We start from the raw sequence: 17,523 nt of genomic DNA on the forward strand, positions 1-17,523 counted from the left end.
GCCCGCGAGGACGTCGGATCCGAGGGACCGCTCAAAGCATCCTTGTCGGCGACGAAACCCACTGGCAGTGTACCGTCCCCCATTGCGGAGTCACTGCAGAGAATCAGGGAGAAGGCCCTTGCTCCATCGGCTCCGATGCCATCACCGCAGCCGCAAAAGGACGCTCCGGCTAAGCCTTCGGGGAAACTCCTTTTTCTCTTGCCACCTAAGGAGGCGCCGAAAGCGTTTTCGACGAAATCGGCTCCGAAGCAGGTTTCCTCACTGCCAGACCCTCTTCCACGTCGTGTACTCGACTCGGTGGACGATTCAGAGCATTTCATCGATGCTGCCACCGGCAAGCTGACCCTCTATAAACGGAAGATCACTTCGGAGCCGGTGGACCCCTTCGTCATCCCGTTGAAGAAGAAGAGGGTGCCCCTTGACGCCTTAGGCCTCACGGAGCCGATTCAGCCTCCTCCTAGACGGAGCCCTACTCCCTCCCCAGAACACTCTGTGGGTGAGGAAGATGATGAGGATGAACAGTACAATTTCCCCATCGATGACCCTGATGTACACCCAGATTCATACGACGACTCTGGTGACCAAAACACCCAGGGTGCGGGCCAAGACCCGCAAACCTTTAATGCACGTGCATCCCCGACTGAGGACTCAGCAGGATTTCATGCACTAATTGAACGGGCGGCGGCCAATCATGATGTGGACATGCATGCCGACCCGGTTGAGGAAGACTTCCTTTTTGACACCTTTGCCATATCTGAGAGGACAGTAAAGACACTTCCTATGCTGAAAGGTGTTCTCAAACATGCTGGAGACATTTTTAAGGAGCCTACGAGGGCTAGAGTGGTCAACCCTCGCATTGAAAAGAAGTACAGGCCTGCTCCTGCGGACCCCGTCTACATCCGGGGACAGTTGCCACTGGACTCTCTTGTGGTTGCCAATGCCAGGAAACGTGCCAACTCCCAGACAACGGGTGAAGCTCCTCCCCCGGACAAGGAGTCCAAAGTGCTTGAGGCAGGAGGCAAAAGAGTGGCTGCACAGGCGGCAAACTTTTGGCGCATCGCAAATACACAGGCGCTCCTGGCGCGTTATGATAGGGCGCACTACGACACCCTAGAACAGGTTATACAACACCTGCCCCCACAGTTCCAAGAAGGCACCAAGATGCTTATTGAGGAAGGAAAGCTAATATCAAACGCAGCCATCAAGTGTGCACTTGACGCTGCGGACACAGCTGCTAGGGCTATCAACACTAGCGTTATGCTGAGAAGACAAGCCTGGCTCCGCATCTCAGGGTTCAAGCAGGATATTCAGACGACAATTCTGAATCAGCCAGTCAATCCTGATAGTCTGTTTGGTCCGGATGTTGACACCACCTTAGAGAAGATAAAGAAGGACACGGAAACTGCTAAATCTATGGGGGCCCTGCAGTCCCAACAGTTTCGTGGCGGCAATTTTCGTCGCTCAGGTGCACGTGGAGTCACCAGAGGACAGATGGGTCAACAATCCCAGTTCTCCAAAGGTGGGGCGCAAGCCTCGTTCACTAAGCAGAACAAGGGAGGTTATAGGAACAACAGCAACAGAGGTCGCGGCAGAGGAAACAACAGCTCCCGCACCTCTACTCCAAGCAAACAGTGACTCTCTGTCACTGCCCCCCGACCACCTAACACCTGTCGGGGGGAGACTGCAGCAGTTCCTGCCCGTCTGGAGAAACATCACCACAGACAGGTGGGTGCGACAATTAGTTCAGTATGGTTATTGCCTAGAGTTGAAATCCACTCCACCCAACATCCCACCAAGGCAAAGGCCTATGTCCGCAGAGCACTTGCACTTATTGCAGCAGGAAGTAGTGGCGATGCTGCAAAAAGGCGCAATCGAGCTCGTGCCGGTGGGGGAGGAAGGCACAGGGGTATATTCCCTGTACTTCCTTATTCCAAAGAAGGACGGTTCTCTCAGGCCCATTCTCGATCTACGTCCCCTCAACCTGTACATACTATCGGAACATTTCCACATGCTTACACTGCAGCAGATTCTTCCCTTGCTAAACCAGGGAGACTTCTTAGCAACCTTAGATCTCAAGGATGCTTATTTCCATATTCCACTACACCCGTCACACCGGAAATATCTCAGGTTCACTATTCAAGGCAGGCACTACCAGTTCAAAGTCCTACCCTTCGGAGTCACAACAGCCCCGAGGGTGTTCACCAAGTGTCTAGCGACAGTGGCGGCGCACCTCAGGAGGCAGAATATCCATGTCTACCCCTACCTAGACGACTGGCTCGTACAAGCCAAGTCGGAGCAACAGTGCGCCGCAGACATGTCGACTACAATTCGCCTGCTTCACGATCTGGGTTTCTCCCTGAACTACCCAAAATCGCGTCTTCAGCCGGCACATGTCCGGCAGTTCCTGGGTGCTACGATCAACACCCTGACAGCCATGGCTCAGCCAAACCAAGTCAGAATCGACAGCATTCAGTCGCTGATCCAACGATTCAGACCACGACACTCCCTGCCAGCGAGAGTGTTCATGCAGTTGATAGGCATGATGGCCTCCTGCATCTTCATAGTCCCTCACGCACGGTTGCATATGCGCCCGCTCCAGGAGTGCTTAGCGAATCAGTGGACACAGGCTCGTGGGCAATTGACAGACCTAGTGTTGGTTACCAGTCGGGCATACGACTCTCTGCATTGGTGGACTCCACACAACCTTTGCAAGGGCCGACTGTTCCAAGAGCCTGTGCCGCAGATTATCCTGACAACGGACGCGTCTCTCCAGGGATGGGGAGCTCATGTGCTCACTTACACAGTGCAGGGGCTATGGACGACGCAGCAACAGAAGATGCACATCAACTATCTGGAACTGATGGCAATCTTCATGGCGCTCAAGTCCTTCATTGTACATCTGAGCAACAAGGTCGTGCTAGTCCGGACGGACAACATGACCGCGATGTACTACATTCAAAAGCAGGGAGGCACCCACTCGCCACAGCTGTCTCATCTGGCTCAGAGCATGTGGAAGTGGGCCATTCAGAGGAACATCTTCCTCATGGCAGAACACCTCCCGGGCAAGGACAATCAGATGGCGGATCTGCTCAGCAGATACAGCCATCAGATGCACGAGTGGGAGATACACCCTTCTGTTCTCCACCCGTTCTTCCAACAGTGGGGTCATCCGGAGATAGACCTGTTCGCAACAAAGGAGAACGCAAAATGCCGACTCTTTGCCGCCAGGTTCCCTCACCCACAGTCGCAGGGGAATGCGATATGGATGAACTGGTCAGGCAAATTTGCATACGCTTTTCCGCCAGCCCCTCTAATACCGCTGGTCGCAAGAAAGCTAAGGCAGCACTCCATGACACTCGTCCTGGTTGCTCCAACGTGGGCGCGCCAGGCTTGGTACACCACGTTCCTCGAACTCTCGGTGGTGCCGCATCAAAGACTGCGCCTCACACCCAGTCTTTTGACGCAGAACCATGGAGACATTCAGCATCCAGATCCACGACAGCTCAACCTGGCGATCTGGCTCCTGAAGTCCTAGAGTTTGGATACCTTAACCTACCTCCAGAATGCATGAGTATCATCAAGGAGGCGAGGAAACCTACTACTAGAGCATGCTATGCTGCTAAATGGAAGCGTTTTGTCATCTACTGTACGTCCAATGACATCAACCCGCTAGATGCATCTATTCCCAACATCATCTGTTATCTGTTACATCTCTACAAGTGCAATCTGGCGTACACTTCCATTAGGATACATCTCTCAGCCATAGCGGCTTATCTTCAGAACAGGCAGCACCTCTCTGTCTTCAGGGTGCCCGCCATTAAAGCCTTCCTTGAAGGTCTGAAGAGAGTCATTCCCCCAAGAACTCCACCAGCTCCGGTGTGGAACCTCAACGTCGTTCTCACCAGACTGATGGGGCCACCATTTGAGCCACTGCACTCGTGTGAGCTCCAATTCCTTACGTGGAAAGTGGCCTTTCTGATAGCTATTACGTCTCTGAGGCGTGTCAGTGAGCTGCAAGCGCTCACCATACAAGAGCCGTTCATTCAAATTCACCCAAATAGGGTGGTGCTACGCACTAACCCTAAATTCCTTCCTAAGGTGGTGTCACAGTTTCATCTTAATCAAACTATTGACTTGCCAGCATTCTTTCAAAACCCGCAAACGGTGGCGGAAAGAATGCTCCATACCTTAGATGTACGGAGGGCGTTGATGTACTACATAGACAGAACACAACCCTTTAGAAAGACGAAACAACTCTTTGTTGCCTTCGCACCACAACACAAAGGCAACCCAATTTCCAAAGCAGGGATAGCCAGGTGGATTGTTAAGTGCATCCAAATATGTTATCAAAAAGCCAAGCGCACTTTAACAATACCCCCCAGAGCGCACTCCACACGCAAACTGGGGGCATCCATGGCTTTCCTAGGGAACATTCCTTTAGAGGATATTTGCAGAGCAGCCACGTGGGTCACACCACATACCTTCACAAAACACTACTGTGTTGATGTGCATTCCAAGCAGCAAGCAGCTGTAGGACAGGCTGTTCTAAAGACACTTTTTCAGGTTTCTGCAGCTGGCACGGGCAACCGCCGCTGATGGAGGGACTGCTATGTATTCTATGCTAAGATATGAATTTAGCAGCCCACATGCCTCGAACTGAATATGCTACTTACCAGTATGCATCTGTTCTTGGCATGTAGGGCTGCTAACATTCATATCGCCCGCCCTCCTCCCCGGTGCCTGTCGCAGCTGCAGATATACTATTGTATTTATTCATTAGCATGGACATCCTTTACACTTTCACTCCATCTCCTGCCACAATGGCGAAAAACAATCTGGGGATGGAGCCGATGCCCATGCGCACTGTAGTCCAGGGGAGGAGCCACCTATCTCAGGATACTTCGAAGACTCTTCCAGGACAACAATGTGCAATCATCCGAGCCCAACACTAGGCGGCGATCTAATGCTAAGATATGAATGTTAGCAGCCCTACATGCCAAGAACAGATGCATACTGGTAAGTAGCATATTCATTATCCAGTATGGTTACTGCCTAGAGCTTACAGCTACCCCTCCACATATACCACCCAGACAGCGTCCAATGTCCACAGAACATCTAACACTGCACCAACAAGAGGTACTCTCATTGCTGCAAAAAGAGTTCTTTCCATTGCAACATCAAGGAACAGGGGTTTTCTCACTCTATTTCCTAATACCCAAGAAGGACGGTACACTAAGACCAATTCTAGACCTAAGGCCTCTCAATCTGTATATACACTCAGATAATTTTCACATGATCACTTTACAACAAGTGCTCCCACTGCTGCAACAAGGCGATTTCCTCACCACACTAGACCTCAAAGACGCCTACTTCCACATTCCCATACATCCTTCTCCCAGGAAGTATCTCATATTTGTACTACAAGTACAACACTATCAGTTCAAAGTCCTTCCATTTGGGGTCACAACTGCACCACGAGTGTTTACAAAGTGCCTAGCAGTAGTAGCAGCACATCTCAGAAGACAACATAGCCATGTCTTCCCATACTTAGACGATTGGCTCATAAAAGCCAAGTCAGTCAAGCAGTGTGTCCTACACACATCTCAAACAATTCAAACACAACTACACCAATTCACATTTCCAGCCCTCTCATGTACATCAATACCTAGGGGCTACCATAAACTCCAATACTGCTCTAGCTTATCCCAGTTCACCCAGGATACAGAGCATTCAAGTCTTAGTCACAAAGTTTCAAAACCAACCCTCTCTCCCAACCAGAGTGTTCATGCAACTAATAGGCATGATGGCATCTTGCATTTTTATTGTACCATATGCAAGACTGCAAATGCGCCCATTGCAGGAATGCCTAGCACATCAGTGGAATCAGGCTCAAGGACCACTTACAGACCTGGTGTTGGTAGACAGCCGCATACATCGCTCTCTGCAGTGGTGGAACACCAAAAACTTGTCCAGAGGACGGCCGTTCCTCGAACCTGTTCCACAAATAGTACGGACAACAGACGCATCCCTCACAGGATGGGGAGCCCATTTGCTCCACCATAGAACTCTAGGAAAATGGACTGCTCAACACAAAGTGCTTCACATCAATCACCTAGAGCTGCTAGCAATATTCCTAGCACTGAAATCCTTCCAAGTACACGTACAGAACAAAGCTGTCTTGATCCGCACAGACAACATGACTGCCATGTACTACATTCAAAAACAAGGAGGCACACATTCCCTGCAACTGTCCCAGCTCGCTCAGAACATTTGGAGATGGACCATTCCACAAAACCTATATCTGCTTTCAGAACACCTTCCAGGAGTTCACAATCAGATAGCAGATCTGTTGAGTCGACAGACACAACAGATTCATGAATGGGAACTACATATGTAAGTTCTTCTACCATACTTTCACAAGTGGGGGTCATCCAGACATAGATCTGTTTGCCACACACGAAAACGCAAAATGCCCAACCTTCGCCGCCAAGTTTCCACACCGGCTGTCCAAGGGCAATGTGATATGGATGAACTGGTCAGGCAGATTTGCGTACACTTTTCCGCCAATCCCACTAATACCACTAGTAGTACGCAAGCTGAGACAACAGTCTCTCAAACTCATCCTAGTAGCCCCCACATGGGCACGCCAACCGTGGTTCACCACACTGCTAGAACTCTCTCTAGTTCCACACCAAAGACTGACACCATTCATGCTAATGCAGAACCATGGAGACATCAGACATCCAGATCCAAGTCCACTAAATCTGGCGATTTTGACTCCTGAAGTCTTAGTTTGGTTATCTTAACCTGCCACCAGACTGTATGAATATCATTAACCCCTTCCGCGCGGAGTTACACCGCTCGTACGCTCATGACGAGCTGAGTTTGTCATATAACGCGGCTTTTCAAAAAACGCAGCGAGCAGCGGGAAAACCGCTAGCGCGCATGCGGTTAAAGAAGCCAGAAGGCCTACTACTAGAGCTTGCTATGCTGCAAAATGGAAGAGATTTGCCATTTACTGCACTAATAATCAAATTGTTCCTCTAGATGCTTCCATCCAGAATATCCTCTGCTACCTTCTCCATCTACAAAGATGTAATCTAGCATATTGATCTATACGTTTACATCTTGCAGTAATTGCAGCATATTTACAATATAGACAACATATATCGTTATTCAGAGCGCCTGCAATCAAAGCTTTTATGGAGGGATTAAAACAAATCATTCCTCCTAGGTTACCACTCTCTCCAGTGTGGAACCTAAATATTGTTCTTACCAGGCTTATGGGGACCCCTTTTGAACCTTTACATAAGTGTGAACTGCAATTCCTTACATGGAAAAGAGCTTTCCTTATCGCTAGAACCTCTCTTAGGAGAGTTAGTGAGATTCAAGCTTTCACTATACAAGAACCATTTTTACAATTACACCGTAACAAGGTGGTTCTACGTACTAATCGAAAATTCCTTCCTAAAGTAATTACTCCTTTTCATCTAAATCAATCAGTAGAGTTGCCAGTGTTTTTTCAAAACCCAGACTCTGTGGCAGAAAGAGCTCTACACACACTAGATGTGAAAAGAGCTCTTCTTTATTACATAGATAGGACCAAATCCTTTCGTAAAACAAAGCAACTGTTTGTAACTTTCGCTCCACCACATAAAGGCAACCCCATCTCTAAAGCTGGAATTGCAAGGTGGATTGTAAAATGTATACAATATGCTATCACAAAGTAAAACGTACATCAACGGTTCCTCCTAGAGCGCACTCCACATGCAAAATAGGAGCCTCCATAGCTTTCTTAGGGAACATTTCCCCTAGAAGACATCTGTAAGGCAGCAACATGGTCTATAACATACCTTCACTTAACATTGTGTTGATGTACAAGCCAAGCAGCAAGCTGTGGTAGGCCAAGCTGTCCTCAAAACTCTTTCAAACTACTGCAACAGATACAGGTGACCACCGCTAGGGGAGACACTGCCGTACAGTCAATGCAGTGTGAGATCTGCAGCTCATATGCCTCGTACGGAAAATGCTTCTTACCAGTATGCATCTGTTCTTGGCATGTAGAGCTGCAGAGTCTCACACGCCCACCCGCCTCCCTGGGGCCTGTATCTGTTCCAGTTCTATCTTCATTAGATACACACACATAGACATCCCTTTTTCTATTTCTACTAACTCCGTCATGGCGAAAAACAATCTAAGGATGGAGTCTATGCCCATGCACACTATCGTCCAAGGGAGGAGTCACCTATCTCGTTCCAAGATGACAACAACATGCAATCATCCGAGCCCAACACCAGGTCGCGATCTAATGCACAGTGTGAGACTACAGCTCTACATGCCAAGAACAGATGCATACTGGTAAGTAGTATATGTGTGTATATAGAGTACGGCGGGCAACTCTATCTTGCATGCCACCAGTGGCCATCCGGGACATCTTATAAAAAGCATCCCCTATGGGGAATTCATACGGATGCGCAGAATTTGTAGTTCTGAGCTGGATTTAGAAATATGCCAAAGTGAGGCCATCAAAAGATTCTTGAAACGAGGCTACTTAGCTAAAGATCTTTTAGTAGCTAAAGAGAAGGCCAACAGTAAAAACAGGGAAGATTACTTTGTTAATCCAGCTGAGAATAGAGACACTAGTGGCACTGAGGTAGTGGTCAGGGAGGAAAGGACCATCAATCTGATAACCACTTACAACACAGAGGAACGCAAAATAAGGGGCATTTTAAAGAAACATTGGCCCATATTGAAAACAGACATTAGTCTAGCTCCAATACTTCCTGCTGAACCTTCCCTTGTTTTTAGGAGGGCGCCCTCTATGAGGGACTCTGGTTAAAACTAGTCCAGAAGTCACTAACCGCAAAGTAAGGGTCTCCAATAAAAAGGGCTTCCACAAGTGCTTTTCATGCAGGGCATGTAAGTTCGGGGTTAACACCTCAGAATTTTGTTCAGCATTTAACCCTACACCCATACCAATAAGGGAACTATACACATGCCGCACAGATTTTGCGGTATATGTATTAGAATGTTCCTGCGGGTTAAAATACGTGGGTAGCACCAAATTACAAGCTTTCAATCGAATATTGCAACATCTGAGAGCAATTGTTAACTCGGATGCTACATATCCAGTTGCCCGCCACTTTGAGTTGGTTCATGCAAAAAATCAATCACCTGAAATATTTCATCATTGATGCGGTGCCCAGAAACATACGGGGAGGGCATCGGGGGGAAAAACTCTTAAGGCAACTGGAAAGCAAGTATATATTGCTTCTTGATACCAGAATCCCTAATGGATTGAATAGGGGGGGGAGATCTTCAGGTTTTTCTTTAGGGATGGGTATATTTGCTGTCGCAGCAATATTCTGTAATTTCACATTGTGGATTGCCCAGCCTCTATTCTATTCTATCTGAACCTGGGTGATTCCGATGTGGTCAGGTCGATATATGGAGCCTGAGAGATAGAAATAGACTCATTGATCTCTGGTTTAAGTAGTCCAGTTTTTCTGTAATGTTTTGTATATATGAAGTTATGTATATATGAAACCTTTTTGATTATCTTTTGTATATAGTCAATGTCGGTTCTCTAAAAACCGGATAGAAATGAAACCTTGAAGATGTCTTAAAGCAGATCAAAGGTATTACTAGTCACTATGGCTTTAGTAAGGTTCCTGTAATCAGCTTTGTGTGCTTTTGTGTTTATTTCTGTGTACATATATTAATTAGTATATTTCTTATTATTTTGGTCAAATTCAGATGATTGGTGGTATTTGTCTAATTATGATGGGCATATAAATTATGCACTATCACGAAGCACTTTATAATCAGTTTAAGCATTTTCACTTTGTTTGTCATCAAGCCCACGTGATTATTTGGTTTTGTCTGACATAATTGGTCAGTGAGGTTATTACAATAGGTATATCTGTTTATATAGCACTATTGCAACATTGAACTTATATAAATTTTATCATTAGGATTGTAATTATGAGTACTTGCACTTTAATGAATCATTATTGTTGCAGTCGTTATTTGTAAAATGAAAGTTGAAATGTAGTTCATTAATTGTAAATACTATGAATGAAGATTATTGTACTATCGACAGATTCCCCTACAAAACCTTTGTAAATAACGTGATTTACACATATATGTATTTTTTCTATGTCAGTTAATCATGTGGTTGGTGTCAATCGTAATTAACACAGTATTTAAGCACTCCCATTGGTATTTCGTGGCCATGTGATCAAGGCTGTAGCAATACAGCCGAAACGCGTCATGCTGGTGGAGAGGAGAAAATAAAGAACACTTTATTCTACTAAATTTTGGCGTCTGAGAGGTCTGTACCTGTGGTTTGAGTGCAGCATCGAGAGCTGGATCAGCAGGATATATATATATATATATATATATATATATATATATATATATATATAATAAGAATATCCTGTCTATTCCGCCCTTGACGCTGCAATTACCACAGGTACAGATCTCTCGGACACCAAAGTTCGTGAAATGAAGTGGTTTATTTTCTCCTCTCCACCAGCATGACTCGTTTCGGCTGTCTTCAAACAGCCTTGATCACATCATATATATATATTTATGTTAAGTATTGAATTTTCTTCTGGTGTAATTAGTATAATCTCCTCTTTCATGTATGTACTTATTTATTTATTTTTAACTCCACAGTGTGTTTGGATCAGTGAACCTCACCACTGTTAAGCTAATGGGAGTGGGTGAAAGCTTTGAGAAACACCCAGACTATGAGTCCAAAGGAATCAAGGCTCATTTCAACATGGACGAGAGTGGTGTTCTGAACTTGGACCGGGTAAGGGTCTGCAGTCATCTACCAATGCAAGTGGATTTCAGCTTAAAGGGAGAGGTCCTGCCTATCATGAACGGATTACTTTGTGAGAAATCACGGTCTAAAATGTCTCTGTGAATAGATGCATGTGTACCTGCTCAACTTCAGGACACTGCAAAAAACTGGGCATGGGATTCAGTGACTCCAAAGGTGGATTGCAAAGAAGATTCAGGTGGTGGGGTCATGTTCTGGAATTGCATGAATATAGTAATACTAAATGGGAACATGACCTCTCTTTGGTATAAGCAATACTGAACTGTGTGCAGCTCACACATTTGTTTCTTTACCTTTAACAACAGGTGGAGTCTGTTTTTGAAACGGTTGTGGAAGAGAAACCAGAAGAAGAGAGTACATTAACAAGTAAGTGTTGCTGATGAGGGACTTAGAAGAGGTTGATAGAAACTGCTAAATCTGTATAAAGGTGACTTTTTAGCTGGTTTTCTGTTGGTGCCATTTAAACTGAGGTTTCGGGTTTACAGAGTTCTAGCCTAGTAAATTGCAAGTCCATGGTGCAAAGCAGTTCTGCTATGTCTACCATGTTATTTTTCTAAAATGTTACATATTACTGACCAAGCTTCAATAGGTACACCAACGTGGTGGCCATCTCACCACATCACTGAAGGTGCTTGCTATACGATTTGTGTAACCAACCTCTGCATAGCCTGCTTGGATCTCATCCATTCATCCTGAAATGACATACTCCACGTCCAACAACTGTCTTTAATAGCATTGAGTATAAGATTTTGATTGTTCTAGCAGTGATATTTTAAGTTCTGTGGCAGTTAATAGTACTGGTCCATTTTCTGGTGGGGAGCTAGTACCGGTCCATTTTCCTGTGGGAAGCTATTTACTAATGTGGCCCAGGGACTTGTGCGTCACTGCACCACTCATTGTTGCTGAACGTTCTTATTGGAATTGTGGCTATTCAAATCAACTGCTAAATGAAGACTTGCTATTCAAAAAACTGTTTGCACACCACTATATACATGTTTTTTTTTATATAAAACCATTTAGCACATAGTTTGCCAAAAAAAACCTGGAAGCTCCTGGAAAAGAGTATCCTCCAAGGCAAAAAGATACATTCTCTGCACAGGGCCAATGTGTAAAGCCAAAGCTTATGCTTAGGAGAAACTATTACTGGGGTATGGTTCCAGATCACTGGATGTGTTTCAAGGTACTGCCCTGTAAAGCTGCACACTGCATATTTGCATATGATTTAATGTGGCATTGGAACTGGGTACTGGTTATTTTGTAAGGTTCTGCCTATTACAAGCAATGGTTGGCAGCAATTACTTGGGCAGAGATTCTGGTTCCTGGGCATGGCACCATGGGCATGGTACTCTGGACACATGGTATGGACAAAGACCCCCCCCCCCCCCCCCTTCCCTGTGGGCTCAATGTACAGTGAGTGCTGGTTAACAGGGTACATTCTATCCTTAAAACCCCCAAAATACATTTCCTGTAGCTTCCGCTAATGAACTAGGTAGTTGTTTTAGATCATTAACTGGCAATCCCTTTTATTTTTTTATTATTATTTTTTTTTATTTAAAGGAAATACAATTGAAGGAACCATATTTGGCTTCACCGCATCAGGACCAGTGACATTTTAGTTCTGGTTAGCTACATCCGGCTAACCTCCCTTCCCTCATACCCCCCCCCCCACCCCCACACATTAGTGTGACATGTAGAGCCTTTTTCTGTGTGCTTAATGTGTGTGTATTCACTGTACATAGCTTTTCTATATAATGTGTGTGTTTATTCACTGTACATAGCTTTTGTATATACTTTCTGTATTGGCATGTAGTTAAGAGTGAGATTGTAGACTTTGACCTCTAATATATTTGAGGGCATTAGTTATGTGAATCTAAGACCAGCAGCCTTTCTTCTCTTTTATCTGCAAGGAAATACAGTTGCTGATATTGATACTGAAGCCTCAAGTTTGCAGCCTCTTCACCAACAAGGTTTCTATGAATTCTTGTGGATCGGATGTGCTTTTCAGTCTCCATCAATAGTGGCTGCTGACTGGTGACTTTATAAAGTGCCTATAACCCAGCTGGCTCTCTTGGTATTGATTATACAAATAAGTACCCGTGTAGTGATTTAAAACAGTTAATTGTTTTCCTCCTTTAAGATTCCTACTTGGAGATTAGACCAGATTCTAGAGACCAGATACTGGTGGGCTGGTGGTTGAGGATTTTTTAGGCAAGTATTTTAATGTAGTTATAGTTCAACAATAGCAGCTGATGTAATGCTCTTCGAGTGGTGGTGTCAAGATCCTATTTCATAAGCCGTTGATTGCTTTAATAAATACATCTGTAGCAGATCTATAAGATATTGTTAGAGTCCAGCATTCAAGGCCTTGCTGATAAACTTTTTTTAACTTCTTGATTTCTTCTTTTTCTCTAAAATTAATGACCAAATGGGTTTTGTTTGTTTTGAGATGGAATTAAGAATTGCTCCCACTAAACTGTGTTTCTGAAAATCAAATATGAAGCCAAGGCTTTTGCCCTTTTCAGTTGTTTGAATAGGTTGATTAAATATTTTAGGAGGTACCATAAATCCCAGTGAAGGTCTCTATTCCTGCCCAAAAATAACGTGGCCAGCTGTGTTTGGTAGCATTGATCTGAGAACAGTTGCATGACATCCAGATCTAGATTTACAGTAGGAGTTGTTGAAGTTCTAAACCAGACAAAAAAAAAGATCAACTGAGCATCAAATGTAAACCTGGGTATTATCGGCATAAAACAATATGTAAAGTTGCCTCTCCCTGAAGAGTTTGAAGTGGAAGATCCTTGTGGGGCTTCTCAGTCCAGATTGTTGACCTACAGTAAAAAGCAGAGTTGACATGCTGGGGACTGTTACCTAGACAAGCGAGTAACAACTGTGGCTTCTCCACCACAGACTACCCCTCAACCCAAATCCAGTAATACACCTTATGTAGACCGCAGATAAATTAAAAGTAGCTACAATGATTTTCTCCCCACCCCCACTACTTAATAAAGTCCAGGACATTAAATTCCTAAAAGTGTAGCTATTCTTCTTTGAGGGGGCACGTGTTTTTAAGAACTTGTGTTACGAATCCAGAAGTGTATTGTTTCACATATTTTAACTCTGTAGTAAACTATAGGGTGTTCTGAGAGTGCGTGCAGGTTTTATGCATGTTGGTTAGCATAGTCTCAAGTGTCCTCATTCTAGAAGCATATGGGCCATAGATGGCTTCAGAGATTCACAGTAGTCCTAACATCTAAGAATGTGAAAAGGGGTTCTTTCAGTTGGCCTTCCTTAAATTAGAGCACTTTTGGGGGGGGGGGGAGAGATTGAGATGGCACCCATTCCAGTGTAGGTAGTTATGATTAGTTTGATGAAAAGGAGATGAAGATTAAATGCATAATGGATTCCTGCAGCTCAGGGATGTGTTCTTCAGAACAATGGTATCAAGGGAGTGCCTCTTTATGTGCTTCTGCACCGTAACTGAAAAACCTAGATGAGATAGCCCATAAGTTATTATTATATTATTATAATTACATTTGTTAAGCGCGCAGCTACCCGAAGGTTTCCCGGCGCTAAAGAAAAACAGAGAGTGAGTGAGTTTAAGAGAAAATCAGGACGCAACTTAAGTATTAAAAAGCCAGGTCTTAATTCCTTTACGGAATGTCAGGTAGCAGATCTCAGATCGTAAAGATTGAGGCATGGAATTCCATAAGGACGGTGCCAGTAGAGCAAACGAACGGCCGCCCATTTTAGCTCTATTGACCCGAGGGATCAGAAATTTGTTTTGAGTGGAGGATCTCAGTGTACGGGAGGGGACATAGTGCTGGACTAAAGAGGATAGATATTTGGGAGCTTTACCCATTTTAATGTGGTGCATTATACAGAGAGCTTTAAATTTTACTCGGTTCTCAATGCGCAACCAGTGCAACTTGCGCAGATGGATAGAGGCCGATGCCCTGGCCGGCAAGTTACAGAGGAGGCGAACTGCCATATTCTGGACCACCTGAAGTTTCCTTGTTACCTCCTTACAAGCACCCAGAAGCAGAATGTTCCCGTAGTCCATGCGAGAGGTGATAAGGGCCTGGACTACAATCCTCAGGGTATCAGCTGGGAGCATCCATGTGATTTTTCTCAGCCACCTTATGATGGTAGTACAGGTGGCAGAGACTTTTACAACTTGTTGCTTAAATGACAGTTGGTTGTCAAAAGAGACCCCGAGGTTGCGAACTGAGGCTGAAGGGGTAGGAGTGGGACCCATCTGATGAGGCCAATGTTGAGGGCCCCAGAGAGAGGTGAGAGGACCGAATAGAAGTAGCTCAGTTTTATCGCCATTCAATTTTAATTTATGACTGTGCATCCAGTTGGCAATTTGCTCCAACCCGGACCGTAGAGAGGACGTCGGAAGATGTTTATTGGTGGATAACGAATAGATGATTTGTGTGTCATCTGCGTAAGAATATATCGTGAGGCCTGCTTGCTCTGCCAAAAAGGCAAGAGGTCTCACGTAGAGATTAAAGAAAAAAGGACTGAGAATAGACCCATGGGGGACACCGTGAGGAGAAGAAAAGATGGAAGAGACAGACGAGGAGGAAAAGACTTGAAAGGTGCGATTAGAAAGAAAACTAGCAAACCAGGCCAGGGCAGGACCAGTAATACCCACAGAATTCAGGGTGGACAGCAAGATGGAATTGGAGACGGTGTCAAACGCGGCACTCAAATCTAGCAGAATGAGTGCCACAGTCTCCCCGCTGTCCACCTGTTTTCTGATGGTCTCAGACATTCCATTTAAGGTGTCCGAAACAGCATCTTGATGGATATTAAAGTCTCTTAAAGTATAAGAGCAAACCAAACAACCAAAGGTGTTAACAGTTCAAAGGTGTATAATGGGTTCTAATTATTATTTTAACTAGGTGGATGATAAAGTACCGACAGGGTTCTTCTTTCTTTGGTAAAGCGACATCTAATTGCCAGATATTGTATGTATGTATGTATGTATAGGCGTTCTTATAAAGCGCTGAACTGTCACCCACCGGGCATCCTGGCGCTTAGACTGTTCTGACACAGAGCGAGATTTTTACCACCTTCTGATCTTTCTACATTATGCTGGGGAGCAGGAAGGTCTTTAACTCTTTTTTGAAGATGGAAAATGCTTCCAGGCTCCTAAGACCCAGTGGTAGGGAGTTCCACAGTCGTGCCGCGGCAGTTCTAAAGGAGCGTCCGCCCATCCGGGTCCTCCGAAACTTAGGTACCACCACCAAGTAAGCCGATGCTGACCTGAGTGTTCTTAGGGGAATGTACCAAGAGAAAAGATCCTGTAAAGAAGCCGGGCCTTGATTGTGTAGGGCTTTAAAGACAATACACAAAGCCTTGAAATTCACCCGCTGAGAAATTGGGAGCCAGTGAAGATCCCTGAGCGCCTCAGTGGAAGAGTCCGAGCGACGTCGCGTAAGTGCCAGTTTAGCGGCACAATTCTGAATCCGCTGGAGTTTTCCAAGCACGGTAGTTGGAGCCCCCAGTAGCAGTGCGTTGCAATAGTCGAGACGACTAAGAATTATGCTCCGCACTACTTCTGGTCTTACCTGTGCCGGAAGCAGGGGTAGAATCTTTCTCAGGGATCCAAGTAAAGCCATACACGTAGCCACTGTCTTATTTACTGAGGTGTCCAGTTGTAAATCGGAACTAAACATGACCCCTAGATTCTGAACTGATTCAGCCGGTAGATTAGAGCCTAGAAAGTCAATAGGCCAAAAACCCTGGGGGAGGGGTCTGGGGATCCGGTCCAGAGAGCAGTATAATACCTCTGTTTTCGAGCTGTTAAATTGGAGGGAATTTTTCCCTAACCATTCTGCCGTGGCCCTCATACATTGGTGAAACATCTCCTGTGACACCCCACCCTTACCCTCAAACGAGAAGATAAGCTGGGTGTCGTCAGCATAATTAATAACTGTTATGCCAAACGACCTGATCAGTGTGATCAGGGGACGGAGGTACAAGTTGAAGAGGATAGGGCTGATGGCCGAGCCCTGGGGAACTCCCTGTCCCACCCTCTTGATGTTCGATTGGTAGGGCGGTAGTGCAACTACCTGATGTCTATGCCCAAGATAAGACACCAACCATTCAAGGGCCAAACCTGACACCCCGGCCTCCGTCAGTCTCCTGATCAGAGTAGCATGGTTGACCGTGTCGAACGCGGCCGACATGTCAAGCAGCACTAGAAAGGTTGCCTGACCCATGTCGGCCCGCGTCCGAAGATCATCAAGAACAGTCACCAAAGCTGACTCTGTCCCGTGTGCCGGTCGAAACCCAAACTGAGCCACATCCAAACAATCGTTCTTCTCAAGAAAGTTGGATAGATGTTTGTGGCCAGTTTCTCTAGGATCTTGATGGGAAATGGCAAAAGGGAGATGGGCCTAAAATTAGCCGGGCATGTGGGGTCCAGATTTTCCTTTTTAAGCAGTGGGGACACCACCGCCAGTTTCCAGCAGTCTGGCACCCGTGCCGAGGTGAGAGACTGACACCAGATGGAAAACAGTGGTGGAAACAGCTCTTCACGACAGAGTTTCCAGAATCTGGGTGGTAGAGGGTCAAGAGGTGAGCCAGAGGACACCCCATCAGCCATAGAGCAGAAATCCTCAAAAGAAGGTAGAGGGAACGTGCTTAACTCCACTGATTTATTG

General features: G+C 45.5%; 1 protein-coding gene across 7 annotated transcripts in view; it reads left to right on the forward strand.

Annotated features, from left to right (window-relative positions):
• The window catches only part of HYOU1 (hypoxia up-regulated 1), a 231,065-nt gene that overhangs the window by 88,010 nt on the left and 125,532 nt on the right, over window positions 1-17,523 (forward strand). For all 7 annotated transcript variants that reach the window (XR_013608815.1, XR_013608816.1, XR_013608817.1 and 4 more), the window contains exons 14-15: window positions 10,681-10,819; window positions 11,155-11,215. Coding sequence is in view for 4 of the 7 variants with exons in the window: in XM_078682202.1 (XP_078538328.1) it covers window positions 10,681-10,819; window positions 11,155-11,215 (200 nt within the window). In the remaining 3 variants the exon portion in view is untranslated. The remainder of the gene's footprint in view (window positions 1-10,680; window positions 10,820-11,154; window positions 11,216-17,523) is intronic.

Source organism: Lissotriton helveticus, chromosome 3_1, assembly GCF_964261635.1.
Source record: "Lissotriton helveticus chromosome 3_1, aLisHel1.1, whole genome shotgun sequence".
NCBI lineage: Eukaryota > Metazoa > Chordata > Amphibia > Caudata > Salamandridae > Lissotriton > Lissotriton helveticus.